This window comes from Marmota flaviventris, chromosome 6 (genome assembly GCF_047511675.1).
Source record: "Marmota flaviventris isolate mMarFla1 chromosome 6, mMarFla1.hap1, whole genome shotgun sequence".
NCBI classification, from domain to species: Eukaryota; Metazoa; Chordata; class Mammalia; order Rodentia; family Sciuridae; genus Marmota; species Marmota flaviventris.
Genome location: NC_092503.1, coordinates 121,876,204 through 121,895,803, shown reverse-complemented (window position 1 = coordinate 121,895,803; position 19,600 = coordinate 121,876,204). Strand labels below are relative to the sequence as shown.

Below are 19,600 nucleotides of genomic sequence, written 5' to 3'. Positions count from 1 at the left end.
GGACACTTTTCTCTCTACTTTTCTACAGCCCCCACACCCACTCTAGTTCCAGGCTCCTCTCCCTCCATCATCCCTTTCACCAGTTCCTAGAACTACCCAGTGCTGGAGAGGCCCCTCTAAACCACCTGGCTAGCCTTGGTTAGAGGGAAGGGAGGTGGGGGGCTCTGGAGTTGGCTAGAACTCAAACCCCAGCTCTACCCACTTCTGACTAGATATCTCTGTAAAAGTCCATGCTTGAGACTCAGACTCCTTAGACCTGGGAAATAAATGGATACTATATTACCCTCTACTCTCAGAATCTGTGGGAACAAGTGGAAAATGCCCATCTCAGGGTTAGGACATAGGTGAGGCTCCTCAGCTAGGGAAAAGATTGTAACACAGGGCCCCTTGTTTCACAGATAAGGAACTTGAGACACGTGACTAGCCCAGGTCATTAAGACTGTCAGAACACTGGCTAGGCTTCTTGATCTCCAGGCCAGTTCTCAGTCCTCAACCTAATGTGTTCATTCAGCTGTGAGTAATGGGCCCTTCTCTTCTATACAGGGAGGGTTGTGGGTGTGCAGGGAGTAATGGGTGAAAAGAGATATGGATGGTTTATGGTAGGTGATCAAGGCTTCCAAGGACCACAGGTGTGGGTGGGAAAGAGACCCCACAGAGGTCCTGGATTAGCAGGGACTGTGGTGGGAAGCCACAGGGGTGAGCGGTCCCAGATATGAGGCAAGGTAACTGATAAGGGATGCATAACTCTGGTAGGAAGTGAGATAATGAGGTCTAGGGTGAAAAATCTTTAAGAGTATATTTTTCCGCCTCTAAAACTGATAGGGAAATTGAGATGCCCACAACCAACCAGGAGGATGTGAAAGCTGAAAAGAGAAATAGACCCTCTAATACTTACCCCTCTTCCCTACAGGGTGCCCTTTCTTCCACTATGGGGTGTTGGGCCTGGGAGGGCTCCTGCTCTTGCTTGTGGTCACTCTGTTCACCTGCCTCTGTCTGCTCCGTCGGAGAGGTGAGCCCTAGCTTCATTTCCTCAGTCACCTATAGCAGTGCCCACCCACATCCTTCCTACTGCTGAGGCCAAAGTCTCCATCAATCCTGACAGGTCCTGACTGGTGGGAGTTGGGTGGGAAAGGTGAGAGAAGAATATGCAAAGGGCCAGCGCTGAGCTGGGGATGTAGCTTAGTGATAAAGCATTTGTTTCCTATGTACAAGACCCTGGGTTCTATCCCCAGCAATGCAGAAAAGAAAAAGTGGGGGGCAGGGCTTTGTCCCTGGAAACCACCAGAATCAATAAGTGAGGAAACTACTGCTGGGATGGTGCAGAGCTAGTGAGGAAGGCTTTGCTGAGTTGCTTCTTTTCTTCCAGTGAAAAGATTGGAGAGAAGATGGGTGAGTCTGGGGCAGGGAGGGGAGGGTCAGAGAGAGCCCAAGCAGGGTTGGGGGATAAGAGGGTGCAGGGGGCTGATGTGAGGGGTGGGGGCCAAGAGTAAAGAGGGGAGACAGTGGAAACATGAGAAAGTCAGAGAAAGGCAAAAAGAGAGAAGAAATTGAGAAGAAGAGAGAAAAAGATATGGTATGAAGATCAGAGAAAATAAGATTGAAAGAGAATGGAATGAGAGAGACAAAGAGATGAAAAATGAGAGAAATTAAGAGAGAGACAGAAAATGAGAGAAAAGGAAAAAGTAAGAGAGTAGGAATAAAAGTGTGCATGGGTGGAGGGGGGGTGGCAGGGGGGAGCAAGAGATGGAGAGACACAAAGAGAAACAGCAATAATAGAAAAGAACAGCAGGGCCGGGGATATAGCTCAGTGCTCGCCTTGCACGTACGAGGCCCTGGGTTTGATCCCCAGCACCAAAAAAAGAATAGGAGCGTAGGTCAGCAGAGAGAGAAAGATGGAGACAGGGAGAATGAGAGGAAGAGGGAAGCTTCAGAGAAAAAAAGGAAAACTGAGGCATCAGTGAGGTAAGAAAGATGGGAGCTGAGGGCAGTACTCAGGGAAGGATCTGAGGGTGCTGTTCCCAGCACCCTTCCATCAGCATCTCCTACCTGGCCAGGACCACCTTCCAGACCAAGAGCTCCACTATGCCTCTCTGCAAAGGTTACCCATATTGGGCAGTGATCAGGTCGAAGGAGAAGCAGAAGGCATGAAGGAGGACCACAGCACTGACTACGCCTGCATTGCCAAGAACAAACCCACTTGAGTACCCCTAGACACCTCCCTCACCCCAGGCGGGTGGTCAGGATCATCCTATGGTTCACTCAGTAAAGACCATGATCTTGCCACTTCTGTGTCTCAGGCCTCTCAATCCATCTTGAACCACTATTCCAAATGAGAACAATCCAGATTTAAGTAGCTCGCTCCCACTCTTTTTGGGGTCAAGTCATAAATATTGGGTAAAAAAAAGGTATTAAGGAACTGAACTTCCCTGGGAGCAGAAAATTGTCTGTGGGTCTGGCTGAAATCAGCAATTGACAAGTAGGAATAATTAATTTGATAATCTCCATTTCTCAGGAGCCACAGTCTCAGCCTCCCTGGCTGAGACTCCAGATAATGCTGGGACAAGCTCCAGATAATGCTGGGAGGGACCTCTAGGCCCTATTGCAGGGAGATCTCTCCTTGGACCTGTCCAGGTCAGACCTAAGGGGAAGAGAGTTAAGAACCAGGGGGACCAGATTTGGGCATCTGGAAAATTAAGAAGAAAATATACAAGACTCTAAAGGAGGAGGTAGTTATGGGGCAGAGAAGGATATATTGGGGTCTCTTGAAAAGGGTCAGAGATCACTAGGATCTGGAATCATTCCTCAGAGGCCACCCAAGGAATGGCAGCATGTCCCCATGTGATAGTGGCCTGGTGGGAGAGATGAAAGGAGCCATTCAGTGCCCCAACACTGAAGCTCTCCTCTTCATAACGTATGTCCTTTCCTCCTCCAGTTCTTACTGCCCCTCCTATCCCTCCATAATTGCTCCAGGCTCCATACTCACATTTGCTCTGGTAAGAGAGGGTGCTGCCATGGAGAGAAAACCAAAGGCATAGAATCCAGCCTGAAGGAGGAACACTGTGCTTATCTTTAGCCCATGAGGTCCTGCATGAGGGCAGTGGAGAGGAAGGGGCTTAGTTAACAAGGGCAGGGGTAGGATTCCTGATTTCCAGGGACATTCCAGTCAAGGAGGTCCTGCCTCCCCATGCCGTATTGTCTCTGCCAGCAGCTGAGTCCTATTGCCTGTGCCAACATCCAGGCCCAGCACCTCCACCCTGCACACATAGACGCCAGCATCTTGGCCTTGGTGTCCTAGATGTGCAGCTCAGCCTGGTGGTCACAGAGGAATTGGGAAAAAGAAAGGGGAACCAGGCGGTCCCTGAACTGTGGGGTTCTGTTCTTCACTTCCTTCGCAGGGGCCACCTTGTCTTGGTACCATGTGACAGAGCCAATGGCTGGTCTCCCTCTGCTGGCATTGAAGGAGCAGGGCGGGAGGGCTGCAGAGAACACCCAGAGAATACAGGATCCTGGGGACAGAGAGAAAATCCAGAGATGCCTCTCTAGTTTCTCCAAGAGAAAAGAGCTTGGAGTGAATATCCCAACTGTCCCTCTTTGTAAGGCACACAGACACATGCTTTGGGTGTCTCATTAAATCTTTCCCTCTTTACTAGTTTACTAATTCCTTTTTTAGGGGGCAGGGGTACCAGGGATTGAACTCAGGGGCACTCGTCCACTGAACCACACCCCCAGACCTATTTTGTATTTTATTTAGAGACAGGGTCTCACTGAGTTGCTTAGCACCTTGCTAAATTGCTGAGGCTGGCTTTGAACTTGTGATCCTCCTGCCTTCACCTCCGGAGCTGCTGGGATTACAGGTGTGCACCACCGCACCCCGCTAATTTAATTTCTTAACATTGTTCATTAAATCATTTTTCAAAGTCTTTCCCATTCCAATTCTCACCCTCACCCTCTCCAACTGCCTTCACAAAGGACTTGTCTTGCTGAATTTATGCTACCATGGTGCAATTGCAACTCAGTATTGAATGTGGCTGCCTAGCTAACTAATATCATCATGATATTATTTCAGGAATTACTTTAGTACTAATAACATTCCATAATAGTAAACCATCTTTGCTATGTTTTTTGTTAGAGCATTAACTAATTAAATTTCCAGGTGAAGACATAGCTGAGATTGGTTGAAATCCTCATTGAACTTGTCCATATTGATTAATTAAATCAATTATTAAAATCTCCAGTTAAATTATCTAATTAGGGAAAAATTTCCCCCATCATTCTATTTCAGTGATTCTCAAACCTGACTGTGTATGGGAATTCCCCTAAATTACCTGTTTGTACTTTTTTTTTTCCCCCTTGAGCTGAATTTCACTTTATTGCCTAGGCTGGCCTCAAATCCCTGGGCTCAAGGGATCCTCCCCATTCAGCCTCCTGAGTAATTGGGACTACAACGCACACACACACACGCCAAAGTCTTTGTTGAAACAGATTCCTTGGTTGGCCCCTAGAGTCTGGACAGAGGCCTAAGAATTTGCCTTAGGTTCCCAGGTGGCTGAAGCTGAGAATGGAATCTACACCTAAGAAGCCCTGTATTTAGTTAACTAATATGCCTGATAGTTAAGCAATCTCTGTTAATTAAAATAGGTTTCACTAAAAAAAGTATGTTAGACTTAATTAGGACTCCTGAACTCCTAATTATATATCCAGATCCTAGCTAATAAGCCCAGATTAATACACTTCTTAAACATCAAATGAAAATCCTACAAAAAAGATAAACCAAAATTCTGGTCCTTTTCTTCCTTCTTTCCTTGCAGCCGTTTTTACTGGTTCTTTCAACTTTATCTTACTAGGAAGGTAACTGAGAAGAAAAGGTCTCTGGCATGGAAATTTAGAATAACACTTGCAGTAAGCCAGAGACCTAGAGGGACTGTGAACCTACTGTCTACTGGCATCAACTAACAGAGGTGAGGGGAAGTGCCCACAGCTCCCCTCAGGGCACAAGGTTCAGCCCTACCAAGCTTGCTCCCCTAGGGCATCTAAGTCCAGCCTCCCCCTAGCCTCCTCCTCCCAGCCCCACACCCCTAAGGGTCCTGAGCAAATACCCTGTCATTTGGATAGACCATAATAAAGATGAGCAATAGCGTCCAGGCCATGTTGAAGGATGCTCCAGTTGTTGAGGAGAACCTGGGTGGAGGTCCTCAATCACTTGTGGTCAGATCTTTGGTCACCAGATGGGGGATAGAAAGCTTTTTAGGACAAACAGAACTCACGCATCACTTGCTAAGGACCTGACTGCCTGGGACCTTGGGTACCAAATGCATGCCTCCCTGAGGAAAGAAGATGCTGCTGCTGAAGATGTCTGGAACTTTGGGAGGTGGGGCACATGGCCCACATGCAAGGAGCAGGGTGGAGCTTAGATGGCTGGTAGCCCAAGGGTGGGTGAGACCAGGATGTGGTTCCCTCTGCTTCTGAGGTTCAAGAAGACCAACCCTTTACTCAGAATAAGCCTCCAGCAGCCCTACTGGGCCCCAAAGCTAACCTCCTTCCCCTCCCCCTTGCTCAAGTTTGCCCAAGCCCATCGTTGCCCCCAATTCCTTCCCTGAACTCTGGCCCTCCCCCTTCCCCCCAGGACTGCCCTAGGATTTCTATAAATGAGAGGATTAGAGAAGCAAGCTGATTGATGATAGGAGGCGGGCACCAGGGACTTTGTGGAGAAGCTACATTTACATAGCCTGTTTTACTCTGATAGTGTTGATTGGGTGGTTTGGCAGAGGAGTGAGTGCTGCTGATGGAGTTTGGACTCATTCATATTCAGATCTCCATTACAGGAATCCACTCCTACTGGAGGTCTGTTTATCTGCCTTCTATACAGGCTTACCCACTGGGAAATCCACTCTGTATTTTACAGACACAAATGAAAGACACATCACATTACACATAACTTTGAGTTTATATAGGGATTAGTACAAGAGTATGCCACACACCTGGTTATGTATACTGCACATAACACAGCATACAGAAAACAAGCATTACATGTAATATACCAGGTGGAACCTTTTTAAACTGTAAGCATGTATTGATTGATTGATTGATTGGTGCTGGGGATTGAACCCAGGGCCTCGTACATGTGAGTCAAGCACTCTTACCAACTGAGCTATACCCACAGCCCCTATTTATAGTTCTATTTTGAAATAAGTTCTTAGATATGTTGCCACCTATCACTGCAACTCAGAGCTTTCTTTTAGAGAAGCAGTAACCTCAGGGGTAAAAATGCTGGCTTGGAACAGGCTGGGTTCAAATGCCAGCTCCCTCACAAACTAGTAACATAATCTTGAACACATAGTTTAACCTCCCTGAGCCACCTGGACAACCACACATGCCACAAAGTCTGAGAAGTATTGAGTCAGTCATTGTTCAGCAATGGAAAAGCTACCTCCCAGGGCATCTAACTGGACCATGTGGGACTGAGATGCCTTAGCAAGGCAAGAGCTGCCCCCTGCTGGTCACAGGGCATGAAAGACATGAGACTTCATGGTAGTTTTACTCCTCTGGGCCTCATTTCCAGTTTCTTCCCTGTCCCTTACTTTGTCTCCTTCTATCAACCCCCAAACCCACCCCAAAAAGTCAATGTGGAGAAAATTATCTCTTCTACTTCAACTGTGAGAAAGCCACAGTTTGGGGAGCAAGGCAAGGTCAACACTAGTGGGGACATGGAATGGGCCACCAGATACTCACATGTGGAAGTATTCCATGTCCCAGGTCCATGTGGCTTAGAAGCCGAGTCAGGCTAAGTTGGAGTCCCAGTTCCACTACTTACATATCTGTAAAATGGGAGTCTCTCCTGTAAACTCCCAGATCCCTCTGCATCAGATGTTCAGTGTACAGTGATTCAGATTTCCCCAGTCCTGGGATAAGGTGAACAGAGTTATTGCTGAGACTGAACTCAAGGATGTCCTTCTCTCTACCCAAGACCTCCAAACCATTCATCATAGCTTGGAATGCTGTGGATTCTAAATACAGTACTTAGGGGTTTTTTTCTTTATTTCATTTAGAATAAATCCCGTTATGTGTAAGGATTTGAGGACCCCTTCAAATAACTCTGAGAACTTGTAGGGAAGTGTAACCTGCAGGATGGGAACTACTAGGTTAATCCGCTTGGTGGACACAAGGATGGAATTTTTCAAAAGAAAACTCTTGCTGAGATCTGACTTAGTGGTAGAGTACTTTCCTGGCAAAAAAGAAAGAAAGAAAGAAAGAAAAAACAGCTGTGGCCTGGTTGGAGGATGGGCAGGGGTGAATTTCCTCTGGCTAAGTTCCTGTCAATGATTGTCAGCTAATGAATGGCTCTCAGATTGTCACACTTTCTACGCCTGAAAACAGCTTCTCTTCAAGGTTCACAGCATCTGATTCTACCACTTTCGGTCTTGCCTTTTGGCTGTCAGCATCCCTCAGGCCTGAGTCCCCCCATATTCCTGTACTTTACACACACTCCTGTATCTTCACACCATCCTCCTATTGCAGAACTCCCTCACATTCATAAAGAGTTGCACTTGAGCCTTGTGAGGTGGTGCACACCTGTAATCCCAGCAGCTCTGGAGGCTAAGGCTGGAGGATCGAGAATTCAAAGTTCACCTTAGCAACCTCAGAACGCTGAGCAACTTAGTGAGACTGTGTCTCTAAATAAAATACAAACTAGGGCTGGGAATGTGTCTCAGTGAGCCTCTGAGTTCAATCCCCAGTATAAAAAATGTGGGGAGAGCCTGGGGATGTGATTCAGTGGTAAAGCACCCCTGGGTTCAATTCCCAGTATCAAAAAAAATTTTTTAAAGAGCTTGACCTGACTTTTCATCTTCCTATTAGTGGACTTAATGCCCACAAAAATGACATTTTTAACATTGATATAGCATAGATTTAAGTGAAGAGTTTGATGACCCTTGACAAATATATATGCCCATGTAAACCACGCTGCAGTTCCCAAAAGCCCAGCAAATCCCCCATTCCCCTTTCTGGTCAATCCATATCCCCTCCCAGAAGCAACCATTGATTTATCCTTAACTTCACAGTTGCTTCACTTCCTCTACTCCAACCATCAGCTTGACTCTATATGACTTATATCTTAGAGCTTGTCACCAGGGAAGCCCCCAAATTCCTGTACCTTACACACACTCCTGTACCTTCACACCATCCTCCTGTTGCAGAACTTTTGTATTGTTTCTCCCATTTTCATTCAACAAATTTGGAGCAAATGCAATGGGTTCACAGAAAGTTTCTCTTTTACATCAGGTGGTTCATGTGCCAATATCATAATAGGATTTCAGAATAGCACATCTCACACAATAGTGTGAAAACCCAACCATCATATTTATGAATCATAAAAGGATCCATAGCCACAGTTTTAATTGCTGCTTATTCTCTGATGAGTCCCCAATCTATATTTCTACCTTCAGCGTCTTTCTTGAGACTAAGCCCAGAATATTTATCTGTCCTCCTAAATGTTCGATAGGCATTTCAAAATCATCAGTGTCTACCCAAATCATGTCAGCCTCCTAAAATTCCTGTCTCAATGAGTGGAAGCTATCCACCCAGGCATTTAAGGTCCCAAACCTGGAATTGATCCTACTATGCCTTCTCCCTCAGTTCCTCCATCCAAACAATCTTCAAGTCCTGTCCATGCTGCCTCTGAAATATATCAGGTGTCTTTCCCCACCTCTTCATTCCCACTGCTGGTTAAGGCCTTTGTCATCTTGGATGAAACCAGTACAATTTTTTTTTCTGATAAATAATGTGCATTCTGCTCGGTAGTCTTTCCACTCCTTCTTTGCTGAGCAACAAAGTCCATTCATTTATTCAGCAACACTTTTATTGATATGTTCATTTATATTTACTTCTATTTTTTTTTGAGAGATAGCCTTGCTCTGTGATACAGACTGACCTTAAACTCCTTTCAAATAGCTAAAACAATAGGTGTGTGCCATTGCATATGGCTTAGTGATGCTTTCAATAAGTGACTTCTGTGGGCCAAACACCCTATTCTTATCTCTCCCTCATTTCTCATGTCTCTTTCTGTCTCACCACCTTTATTCATATCACTTGTTTCTTCTCCATCTTTCTGTCCACACCCCGCATCTGCCTCCATCTCTCTCTCTCTCTCTCTCTCTCTCTCTCACACACACACACACACACACAGTCCCCATCTCTCTCCACACCTCTTTTTGCTTCCCCATCTTTCTCCGTGTTTTTCCTTCCATCCCTCCTCATTAGCACACTTTCTCTGACCCTATCTTCCTTGCTCTCCTTCTCCCCCATTTCTCCTTGTTAAGAGAGTGAACAAGGCCAGCAGTGAGACACTCATCTCTTCCATCTGGGGCCCTTTGCCCCTCCACTTAGAAGGCATCCTTGACTCTACCAGGCTGCTTGGCACATGTCAGGAAAATTTAAAAACACATTTCTAATTCTTTTTGGAGGGGAACTAGGGATTGAAATCACTTCTCTACAACTGAGTCACATCCCAGCCCTTTTTATTTTCTATTTTGATACAGAGTCTCACTAAGTTGCTGGGGCTGGCCATGAACTTGTGATCCTCCTGCCTTAACCTCCTAAGTCATTGGGAAGATAGGCATGGGCTACCATGCACAATTCATGTAGGTTTTTAAATTTCAAAATTCAGCTGTCATCCCATTGACTCAGGAGGCTGAGGCTAGAAAATCAAAAAATTTAAGGCCTATATGGACAATTTAGCAATGCCCTCAGGATAAAAAAAAATAAAATAAAAAAGGTGGTAGAGCAGCCCTGGGTTCAGTCTCTAGCAGGGCCAGTGAGCATGTGCATGCACACGCGCGCTCGCGCGCACACACACACACACACACACACACACACACATAATAATAATAAAATAAAATAAGCTATCTTTGAAGTTATCTACTTCCAAGACTGAGGATGTGGCTTAGTGGTAGAGTGCTTGCCTAGCATGAGTAAGGCTCTGAGTTGGACCCCCAGCACCACAATAAAATAAAATCCCATTCTAAATAATTTAAATGCTTTTAATATTTTAATAATTTAAATGCATTTAATATTTTCTGTCTAGAGAAAATATCTCTCTTTAGAGAAAATATCTGTTTAGAGAAAATATTATAGTAGAATTTAAAATATTTTGAATTTTGAATTGAATGACAGAGATAATACTGCCTATTAAAAATGTGGGATGTAGGACTGGGGCTGTAGTTCAGTGGCAGTGTTAGCTTAGCATGCACGAAGCAATGGGTTCGATCCTCAGCACCTCATAAAAATAAACAAATAGGGCTGGGATTGTGGCTCAGAGGTAGAGCGGCTCACCTAGCACAGGTGGGACCCAGGTTTGATCCTCAGCACCACATAAAAATAAATAAATAAATAAAGGCATTGTATTGTGTCCATCTACACCTAAAAAATAAATATTAAAAAATAGTTAAAAAAATAAACAAATAAAATAAAGGAATTTTGTCCATCTACAAATGAGATGGATAAAAAAAGGAAGGAAGGGACAGACGTACTGGCGATGTAGCTCAGGGGTAGAATGCTTGCCTAGTATGTGGAAAAAATGTTTCTTTTTGAAATGGCTTTGTATTTTTCTGCTGTTTCTTGCCTCCTGCTCCCATTCATAGTCTCCTGTTACCTGTAGTCTCTTCTCTGAGTAGTTGTATTTCTGATGTGTGGCCTGCTTGCATTGCTAAGATGATAAGTTTTGTTTTTCTGTTCATGATGGAATTTTGGGCTGAATTTCCATCTGCTTTTAGCACTACATTTCTGATAAGTTTCATTGCTCTTTTTTTTTCTCCCCCCTTTTTTTTGGGGGGGTATTGGGGATTGAAGCCAGGGTATTTAAACTCTGAGCCCATCTCCAGCCCTTTTTATTTTTTATTTTGAAACAGGGCCTCGCTAAGTTGCTGAGGCTGGCCTCAAACTTGCAGTCCTCCTGCCTCACCTTCCAAAGTCACTGAGATTACGGGTGTGCACCACCGCACTCGGCTCTCCTGATTAGTTGTACAGAAGTTTTAGTCATTTCTTTTTGCTACTCATACTTAAATGGTAGATTTTTCTGAATGATTAACAGGAGGGCCTTGTAAAGGGTAGGAGAGGATTCAGAACAGCTTTCCTGGTTTACAAATTCAAAGACTCTTTTGCTACAATAATGAGTTTATTTCCTTAAAACCTGGCACCTTTGTATAGCCAGTACTTGCTCTGCTTCTGCAAACCTTTCCATGCTTCTGTGTTTCACAGCAGCTCCCACAGACTGTTATCACCCCATACACCTAAAAAGATGCACTCTGTGAAGGATTTTCACTCTGTATTCAAAGAATTTTGCTAGCATGTTCTGAGATCTGCCATTTCTGGGTCCCTCTGGGCATTTTAATCATTCTCTCTCCACCTACCCCAGTCTTTCCTCTATTCTAGCAACCCTGCTCTCGATTTTTCCTTCTGAGGGTGAAGCCTTTCCTCCCAGGAATGAGTAGGTATTTGCCAATACCGAAGTCACCAGGACCCTTCAGTGCAGCTCTTCTCTGCCGCGCTGTTGGGAACTGCCTGCCCAACTTGGATTTTAGACACACATATACATAATTTGGAATTTGTAGCTTCTGTGCTTCTCAGCTTTACTGAAAATGGTGTGTGTGTGTGTGTGTGTGTGTGTGTGTGTCCATTCTCTTCATTGCTCTATATGGATTCCAGGAAACAAGGGGGAGATTTAGAAATAAACTGCTGTCACATTCCTCTCAAAGCCCTACATGGAGACTTTGTAGACAAGGAAAAGCTTCTGGCAATGGCAGCAGGTGAACTGGTTTGGGTTCTACAGGCTGTGCCCTGAAGGCTCTGAACCCTGACTTATTTTCCTACTTCAAGAACAGCTGCTCAGTAACCACACTCCAGCAGTGCTACAGACATCAGGATATCCTTTTGTTCATTTACAACAAGAAACTGCACTGCAGAGATCTATTTCTTCCCAGCCCCTTGTTCTCCCTCCAGATACACACAAGCACTGTGTCAATCAGGGTTCCACAGGAAACAGCACCCACAAATTAGGACAATTGGAAGAAGACATTTTATTTACAAAGGTGTGGGTGACTGCTGGGAAATGCAAGGGATAGTGCTACCCTGGCCCAAAGGAAGGAAAAGAGAGGGAAGTTCCAACAGGGGTTCTGACTTATTTGGTGCCACACATCCCTTTGGCATTCTAGTAAAACACAAAATATATAATATAGAAACCAAAATAGACCCAGTGAATTGCATTCCACTTACCAAAATATTAATAAAACCCTGCAAACTTGCAATAGAATAAATCATGTACTTCTTTATTGCCATATTAAATAAAAGATAACATTTGAAACCCAGGAAAGTTGAAGTTTAAATTTAATAAAGACATATCAGTACAAAAGATGTTGTTGCTTAGCTTGAATAAGATCTTTAAACTGTGAAGTGGTCTTTGACAAAGCAAAACACAGACATAGGACAGTTTCACAGCTCATGTGAAATCTCTCTTCTGGGCTACTGAAACCCAGAAGACAGTCGTAAGAACTGTTCCTGAGGTAGGGTCTAGAGAGGAGTATTGTCCTTAATTGAGGTTTAGGTATGCCTGAGGTGACCTTGTGGGGAGACAGCCAGGGGGATGGTTACTCCAAGCTAGTGTGTTCCCTTCCAGTGCATTCTCTTCTTGTAAGCACACTCTATGGAACCTAACTTTAAATAGCAGTCCCCTGGAGAGCACAGAATCATAACAAGGGCCCTTAACAACACAGGGCACTGACAAAGTAGCTCTATTCACATAGGATTCCAGTGGTTCCCTTTTTGGAACTAAGTCAGCATTCTGTCCCTACTCCTGAGCAGCCCCAGCACCCAATGACAGGTCCTTAAGCTATGTTAGTACCTTCAGGCAATACCTGGAAAGCCCTGCAAGCTCAGGAACTGCTCTATTTCTTCAGGATATCTGCTCTCAAATTTGAGTGTATATTAGAAGCAACAGAGACACATAAAAAAATCTATTGTTGAGCTGGGTGCAGTGGCGCATGCCTTTAATCTCCGTGCTTTGTGAGCCTGAGGCAGGAGGATTGCAAGTTCAAAGCCAGCCTCAGCAATTTAGTGAGCCCTAAGCAATTCAGCTGAGGCAGGAGGATCACAAGTTCATGGCCAGTCTCAAAATAAAACTTTTAGAAAGAACTGAGAAAAATGGGTTGGGGTTGTGGCTCAGTGGTAGAGCACTTGCCTAGCATGTGTGAGGCACTGGTTTCAATTCTCAGCACCACATATAAATAAATAAATATCTATAAACAATTAATATGTGTGTGTGTGTATAAAGATCTGAGAGCTGGGCATGGTTGTGCACACCTGTAATCCCAACAGCTTGGGAGGCTGGCAAGGCACTAAGCAACTCAGTGAGACCCTGTCTCTAAATAAAATACAAACTAGGGCTGAGGATGTGGTTCAGTGGTCGAGTGCCTCTGAGTTCAATCTCTGGTTTAAAAAAAAAAAAAGATCTGAGAAAAAATTAAAAAGGCCTGGGGATGTAGTTTAGTGGTAGAGTGCCCTGGGTTCAGTCCCCAGTGGTAGGGGGTGGGGGCTTTCGGCCCTCCCTCCCACCAATGGCTGTGTTTTAATCAGTCTTGTCTGTGTGATGAAGCCTCCATAAATACTCAAAAGGATGGGGTTCAGAGAGCTGCCAGGTTGGGGAACACATGGAGGTGATGGGAATGTGGCATGCCCAGGGAGGACATGGAAGCTCCCTACTCCTCTCCCAGTACCTGCCCTATGCATCTCTTCTATGTCCTGAGTTGTATTCTTTATAACAAATCAGTAAACATAAATAAAGTGTTTCCCTGAGTTCTGTGAGCCATTCTAGCAAATTATTGAACTCAAGGAGCGGATCATACCCTCCTCTAGTTTGTAGCTGACTGGCCAGAAGTATAAGAGGTGGAAACTTGTGTTGGGCACAGTGGCCCATGCCTGTATTCCCAGAGGCTTGGGAGGCTGAGGCAGGAGTATCGCAAGTTCAGCAAAAGCGAGGTGTTAAGCAACTCTGTGAGACTCTGTCTCTAAATAAAATACAAAATAGGGCTGGGGATGTGTGTCAGTGGTGAGAGCCCCTGAGTTCAATCCCCAGCACCCCCCCAAAAAAAAAAGAGGTGGAAACTTGTAAGCATCCTAACTGGGGGTGAGGGGTCTTATGGGATGAAGCCCTTTGACTTGTGGGATTGGTAGATAGTATCAGAACTGAATTAAATTGTAGGACACCAAAGTATCCAACAAAGAGTTGGAGAATTGGTTGGTGTTGGGGGAATCCCACATGAAGTGTTATGAACAACAAGATAAATTGTGTAGGGCTGGGGATATGGCTCAAGTGGTAGTGTGCTTGCCTAGCATGTGTGAAGCACTGGGTTCGATTCTCAGCACCATGTAAAAAAAAAAAAAAGATATTGAACTAAAACTAAAAATGAATATTTAAAAAAAAAAGATAAATAGTGTATTTTTCCTTTTTACTCTTAAAGCCACACAACTTGTTCCCTCACCTCTTTGAAATCTGCTTAAATATCACTTTCTCAGAGAAACCTTCACTGCTTACTCTATTCAAAACTGCACTCTACACATGGCATTTTTATCCTCCGTCCCTACTTTTCCTCCTTCACCTTTTTTTAAAATATTTATTTATTTATTTTTTAGTTTTTGGCGGACACAACATCTTTGTTTGTATGTGGTGCTGAGGATCGAACCCGGGCCGCACGCATGCCAGGCTAGCGTGCTACCGCTTGAGACACATCCCCAGCCCCTCCTCCTTCACCTTTAATATACTTTTTTATACTTATTGTTTTCCTTCCCCAATTTGACTGACTATGAGGACAAGAGTTTTCATTTGTTTGGTTCATCAGCCCTGGAAGCATGCATGGCATATAATAGGCAGGCACTCAATAAATGTTTGAATAAATGCATGAATAGAGAAGCAAATTGCCCCAAGCGGGCAGAGAGAGCACTGGGAGGGCAGGGGCTGAGTCTCTCTGAAGCTGCTACAAAGGGAACTCAAGAAGTCAAGAGTCCACCCCGGCATCCCCACCCCATCTCAGTCAGGAAGAGGCAGTGAGAAGTGAAAACTCAGCTATGAAGCAGAAGTAGCTGAGAAGACAGCAGAAGGAAAGGGGTCTACATCAGTACTGGGACAGGGTGGTGGGGCCCAGGGCAAGGACTTTGGACAAGGAGGACTCAGTGAGGGGGATGCTGTCTCCTCACTTTCCTGAAAGTGAAGTGAAGAGTAGAAAAGGGAGAAAGGCTATGCCTAGGGAGGGCATTTATTAGAAAGTACTCACACACTCTGCTGAATCCATGGTGACCAGCACCCTTAAAACACACACACACACATACACGGGGTGGGGTCGGGGGGTGTGCAAGCTGGTGCTTGTGATGTCAGCTTCTCTGCAGTTTGAGAACCACTTTCAGTTTCGCTGAGTATCTATTTAAATTCTTGAATTCCACTGGGTGCACACCTGTAATCTCTCAGTGGCTAGGAAGGCTGAGAAGCAGAAGGATCCCAGGTTCAAGGCCAGCCTTAGCAGCTTAGTGAGGCCCTGTCTGAAAAAATAAAAATAAAAAGGGCTGGGGATATGGCTCTGTGGTAGAGTCACCCTGAGCTCAATCCCCAGTACTACAAAGTTCTGAACTCTTCAAGTCCTGAACTCTTTACATTTTAACAAGGATTTCAAAGAAGACAAGATGAGGTGACATTGCACATCCTAAAGCAAATAAATTAAATCCTCCATTAGGCATTTCCATGTTTCCAAGTGCCCCTCTAGAACTGCCAGGAGTGAGGGTTCCCTCTATTGCTAGGCCCTGTATCTATCTCACCACCTTCCTGGATTGTCCATGGATTTCAGAGTCTTCTCCCATCCACAGTGCAGAAAAATTCAGCCAGCCCTCCCTTGGCTCCCTATCCTAACCCATGTGCCCAGACTAATGAAACCTAACAAAGTTCAAAACTTTATAGTTATCTGAATATCATGACTTATTCAAGGGAAATATTTGTTTATTCCTGATAATAAATGCCCTGGGATCTTACTGTCCTTCCCCCATATCTTCAATAGCTTATCAAAATATTTCTTTGCATAAGGGATATAACTCAGTGGTAGAGCATTTGACTAGCATGATCGAGGAGGACCTGAGTTGGATCCCCAGTAATGGAAAAAAAAAAAACTTAGAAACAAAAAAAGCACCCCCCAAAAAAATTATTTCAATACATCTGTAATCTAACATGCTCATGAGGCAGAAGTAATAGGATCACAAGTTTGAGGCCAGACTGGGCAACTTAGTGAGACAAATTTAAAAACTGTCTGAAATAAAATAAAAAGGTTTGGATGTAGCTCTGTGGTAGTGTACTTGCTTAGCAGGTATGAAACCCTGGGTTTAATCCCCAGCATACACAGGAGTGGAATTGAGCAAAGTAGAGTACCTGTAGTCCCATCTACTTAGGAAGCTAAAATAGGAAGATCACTTAAGCCCAAAAGAAGAAGAAGAAGAAGCCAGGAATGATGGCACGTATCTGTAATCCCACTACTCTGTAATCCTAGTTACTCAGGAGGCTAGGCAGGAGGATTGCAAATTTAAGGCCAGCCTCAGCAACTTGGCAAAACCTGTCTCAAAATTAAAAATAAAAAGGGCTATGGGCCAGGCATAGTAGTGAATGCCTGAAATCCCAGAGGCTCCAGAGGCTAGACAGGAGGATCACAAGACCAGCCTCAGCAATGGCAAGGCGCTAAGCAACTCAGTGAGACCCTGTCTCTAAATAAAATACAAAATAGGGCTGGGGGTGTGGCTCAGTCCCCAGTACCCACCTCCAAAAAAAAAAAAGGGCTATGGATGTAGATATCCCTGGGTTCAATCCCCACTGCCACACACATATACACACACACAAAAGGAGTTTATAGAATGTTCTTTTTTCATGTCCTTTTTATGCCTACTCCCCCTTCTTCCTGGGGTGCTGGTGTCAGCAGAAGTTGATGGGGAAGTGAGATCTAAGAGGTAGCAAAGAGGGGAATGAGGAGAAAGGGGAAGTTTGGGAGGGAGGCCTCAGGGGAGACTGGTGGGAGAGAAGAGCCGGCAGACTAACAGACAGAGCCAGTCTGGTTCTCTCTCCCTACTGCCACCTGCCACCTGCCACCTGCCACGGGCATCTGCTGAGCTATGAGCCAAACCAGGGATTTACAGGGTAGGGAGGTATAAAGGCTGGAGCTTGCAATGGGAACAAGGAGGTGGGCAGCCCTGGGCCAGGGAGCTAGGTTAGGGCAGGCGGAAGGAGGGGGGAGCTCCAGGACAGAATTGTGGGTGACCCTGGGCTGGGTGTGGGGGTGCGGAGAGTAAGGGAGGGGTGAGGGTTGATCAATCTTTGTACTCCTCAGGAGGTAAAGCTTTTGGACTACTGAAGACCCAGCAGGAAGAGAGACTGAATGAGATCAACAAGGTAAAAGGAAGACCTGAGGAGGCAGAGCCTGGGGGATGGAGCCCTGGGGCAGAGGGAGCCAATCCTGCTGTTACCTTTCCCCAACAGCAATTCCTGGAGGATCCCAAATACAGCACTGATGAGGATCTACCCTCCAAACTGGAAGCCTTCAAGAGTGAGGGGGAAACTGTTAGGGTGGAAAGGGGCCTGGTAGGCTTGGGGGTAGGATTTCTACAAGAACCCAGAGGGGACAATGAAAACGCAGAATTGACTTTGTTGTAGGAAAAGGAGAACCTACCTTGATTGTTCCCCTCCCACATTGGAGTCCCTTTCCCTGGCTTGCCCCTCTAATTCCCTCCACTTTAACAGGGCTTCTCAACCCTTCAACCCTACTTCCTCCGCCTGCCCCTCCTCCTTCTTCCACATCTTCTTTCTCAGCTGGTCAGCCACCTCTTTCTCAATCCCCTTCCCTGGACCCTACAACCAGGGCTTACCCTATCTGCTTTCTTCCCTCATTCAGAAAAATATATGGAGTTTGACCTGAACGGAAATGGAGATATTGGTAAGAAAAGGGTGATTTGGGGGAGTGTGCAGGCCTAGGCAGATGAAAAACTCTTCCACTTATTCTGTTCCCTGTGGCTTTGGGGGAGAGTCTACCTACCAGAGTAAGAGGACGGAGAATGAGAATTTGGAGGTGGGAAAGGAGGCAGAGAGAGAGGGGGATTCCCTTTCTTCTCCACATCCTGATCCTCTCCCTCCAGATATCATGTCCTTGAAGCAAATGCTAGAGAAACTTGGGATCCCCAAGACCCACCTAGAGCTTAAGAAATTAATTAGAGAGGTGTCAAGTGGCTCTGGGGAAACATTCAGCTATCCTGACTTTCTCAGAATGATGCTGGGCAAGAGATCCGCCATCTTAAAAATGTAAGAGTCCATTTCCAACTTCCCCTATATTTACCATTTTCTTGTCCACCCCCAGCCCTACTCTTATCCCCAGCCTCAACTGCTATACATTACTCAGCATCCACTTTTCCATTGTGACAGGGACTCTTCCAAGGTCCTCTTCCCATCCCTATTCCTCTGCATAGCTCCTAGCACTGCCACCTCTGCTCTCATTCTTCCTCCTCCCACCCTCACAACCCCGTCCCCTTGAGACACTCACAGCAGCCTAAGATTTGTTCCCTTGAAAAAAGTGTTCCTTGATACCTGTGTCTCTTCCAGGATCTTAATGTATGAGGAGAAAGCAAGAGAACAGGAAAAGCCAACGGGTCCCCCAGCTAAGAAGGCTATCTCTGAATTGCCCTAATTTGTGTGTATGTGTGTGTGTGTTATGTGTGTGTACACACATGTGCATGTCCACAGCGAGATTGAAGGGGCTTCTAATGATCCCAACATGAAAAAACAAAACAAAACAAAAAACCAAAATTGTGAGCCAGTCAAACGAAATAAATTATCCTTCCCTTCCAGATCAAGTCTGTATGGTTTTTATTTTGGGGATTTTTCTCCCCCTGGGCTTGGGAAAGAGAGATGATATATCTTCCAGGGAAAGACAGCAAGGACTTGTTCAAATAAACAATCTATCAACAATTCTGTAGCTATGTGTGGTGGCACACACCTTCAAGCCCAGCTATTTGAGAGGCAGGGGCAGGAGGATAGCAAATTCATGACCACTCTAGGCAAAAATAAAAAGTCCTGGCATAGTGGAACACACCTGTAGTCAATTCAGGAGGCTAAGGCAGGAAGATTACAAGTTCAAGGCCAGCCTCAGCAACTTAGTGAGACCCTCAGCAACTTAATGAGATCCTGTCTCAAAATAAAAAATTAAAAGTACTGGAGATGTAGGTTGGTGATAAAGTGTCCCTGGATTTAATCCCAAGTACCAAAACCAAAATAAAAAGGGCTGGGAATATAGCTCAGTGACAGAGTACTCCAGGTTCAATCTTCAGTACTGCAAAAAATAAAAATAAATAAAAAATTGTAGTATCTACTACAACAGATGGCTCTGTGCACCAAGGGGGATTCCAGATGTATAAGACAGTTGTGACCTGAAGAAATTTAGGTAGGCTATTTTTAAAAATCTGTTTATTTGGTACAAGTCCATGGTAACTTTCACAAAAGAATGAGGATTACTTTGAACTAACGTTCTCCACTACTATAGTTTTC

At 45.0% G+C, this 19,600-nt stretch overlaps 2 protein-coding genes and 1 non-coding gene across 5 annotated transcripts; 1 reads left to right on the top strand and 2 right to left on the bottom strand.

Moving 5' to 3' along the window:
• Positions 1–404: 404 nt before the first annotated feature.
• On the top strand, positions 405–18,903 carry Aif1 (allograft inflammatory factor 1). 3 transcript variants are annotated; one of them, XM_027921859.2, is made up of 7 exons: positions 405–513; positions 911–1,009; positions 17,397–17,458; positions 17,546–17,612; positions 17,958–17,999; positions 18,199–18,361; positions 18,659–18,903. In XM_027921859.2, exons 1-7 carry the CDS (start codon positions 498–500, stop codon positions 18,741–18,743), a joined length of 534 nt encoding a protein of 177 aa, XP_027777660.1. In that variant the 5' UTR covers positions 405–497; the 3' UTR covers positions 18,744–18,903. The 3 variants fall into 3 exon arrangements, with proteins under 3 accessions (XP_027777660.1, XP_027777661.1, XP_071469632.1); XM_027921860.3 differs by lacking the exons at positions 405–513; positions 911–1,009 and adding an exon at positions 17,049–17,206; XM_071613531.1 differs by lacking the exons at positions 405–513; positions 911–1,009 and adding an exon at positions 17,049–17,214.
• Positions 3,159–3,612, bottom strand: Ncr3 (natural cytotoxicity triggering receptor 3). The gene is given in 2 exon segments (XM_027921858.2): positions 3,159–3,288; positions 3,291–3,612. Coding segments are annotated over 2 exon segments (447 nt in total). The 3' UTR covers positions 3,159–3,163.
• Positions 8,272–8,375, bottom strand: LOC114080374 (small nucleolar RNA U13). The gene has a single exon (XR_003580605.1). It is a non-coding gene; the product is annotated as a small nucleolar RNA U13 (small nucleolar RNA).
• Positions 18,904–19,600: the final 697 nt, after the last annotated feature.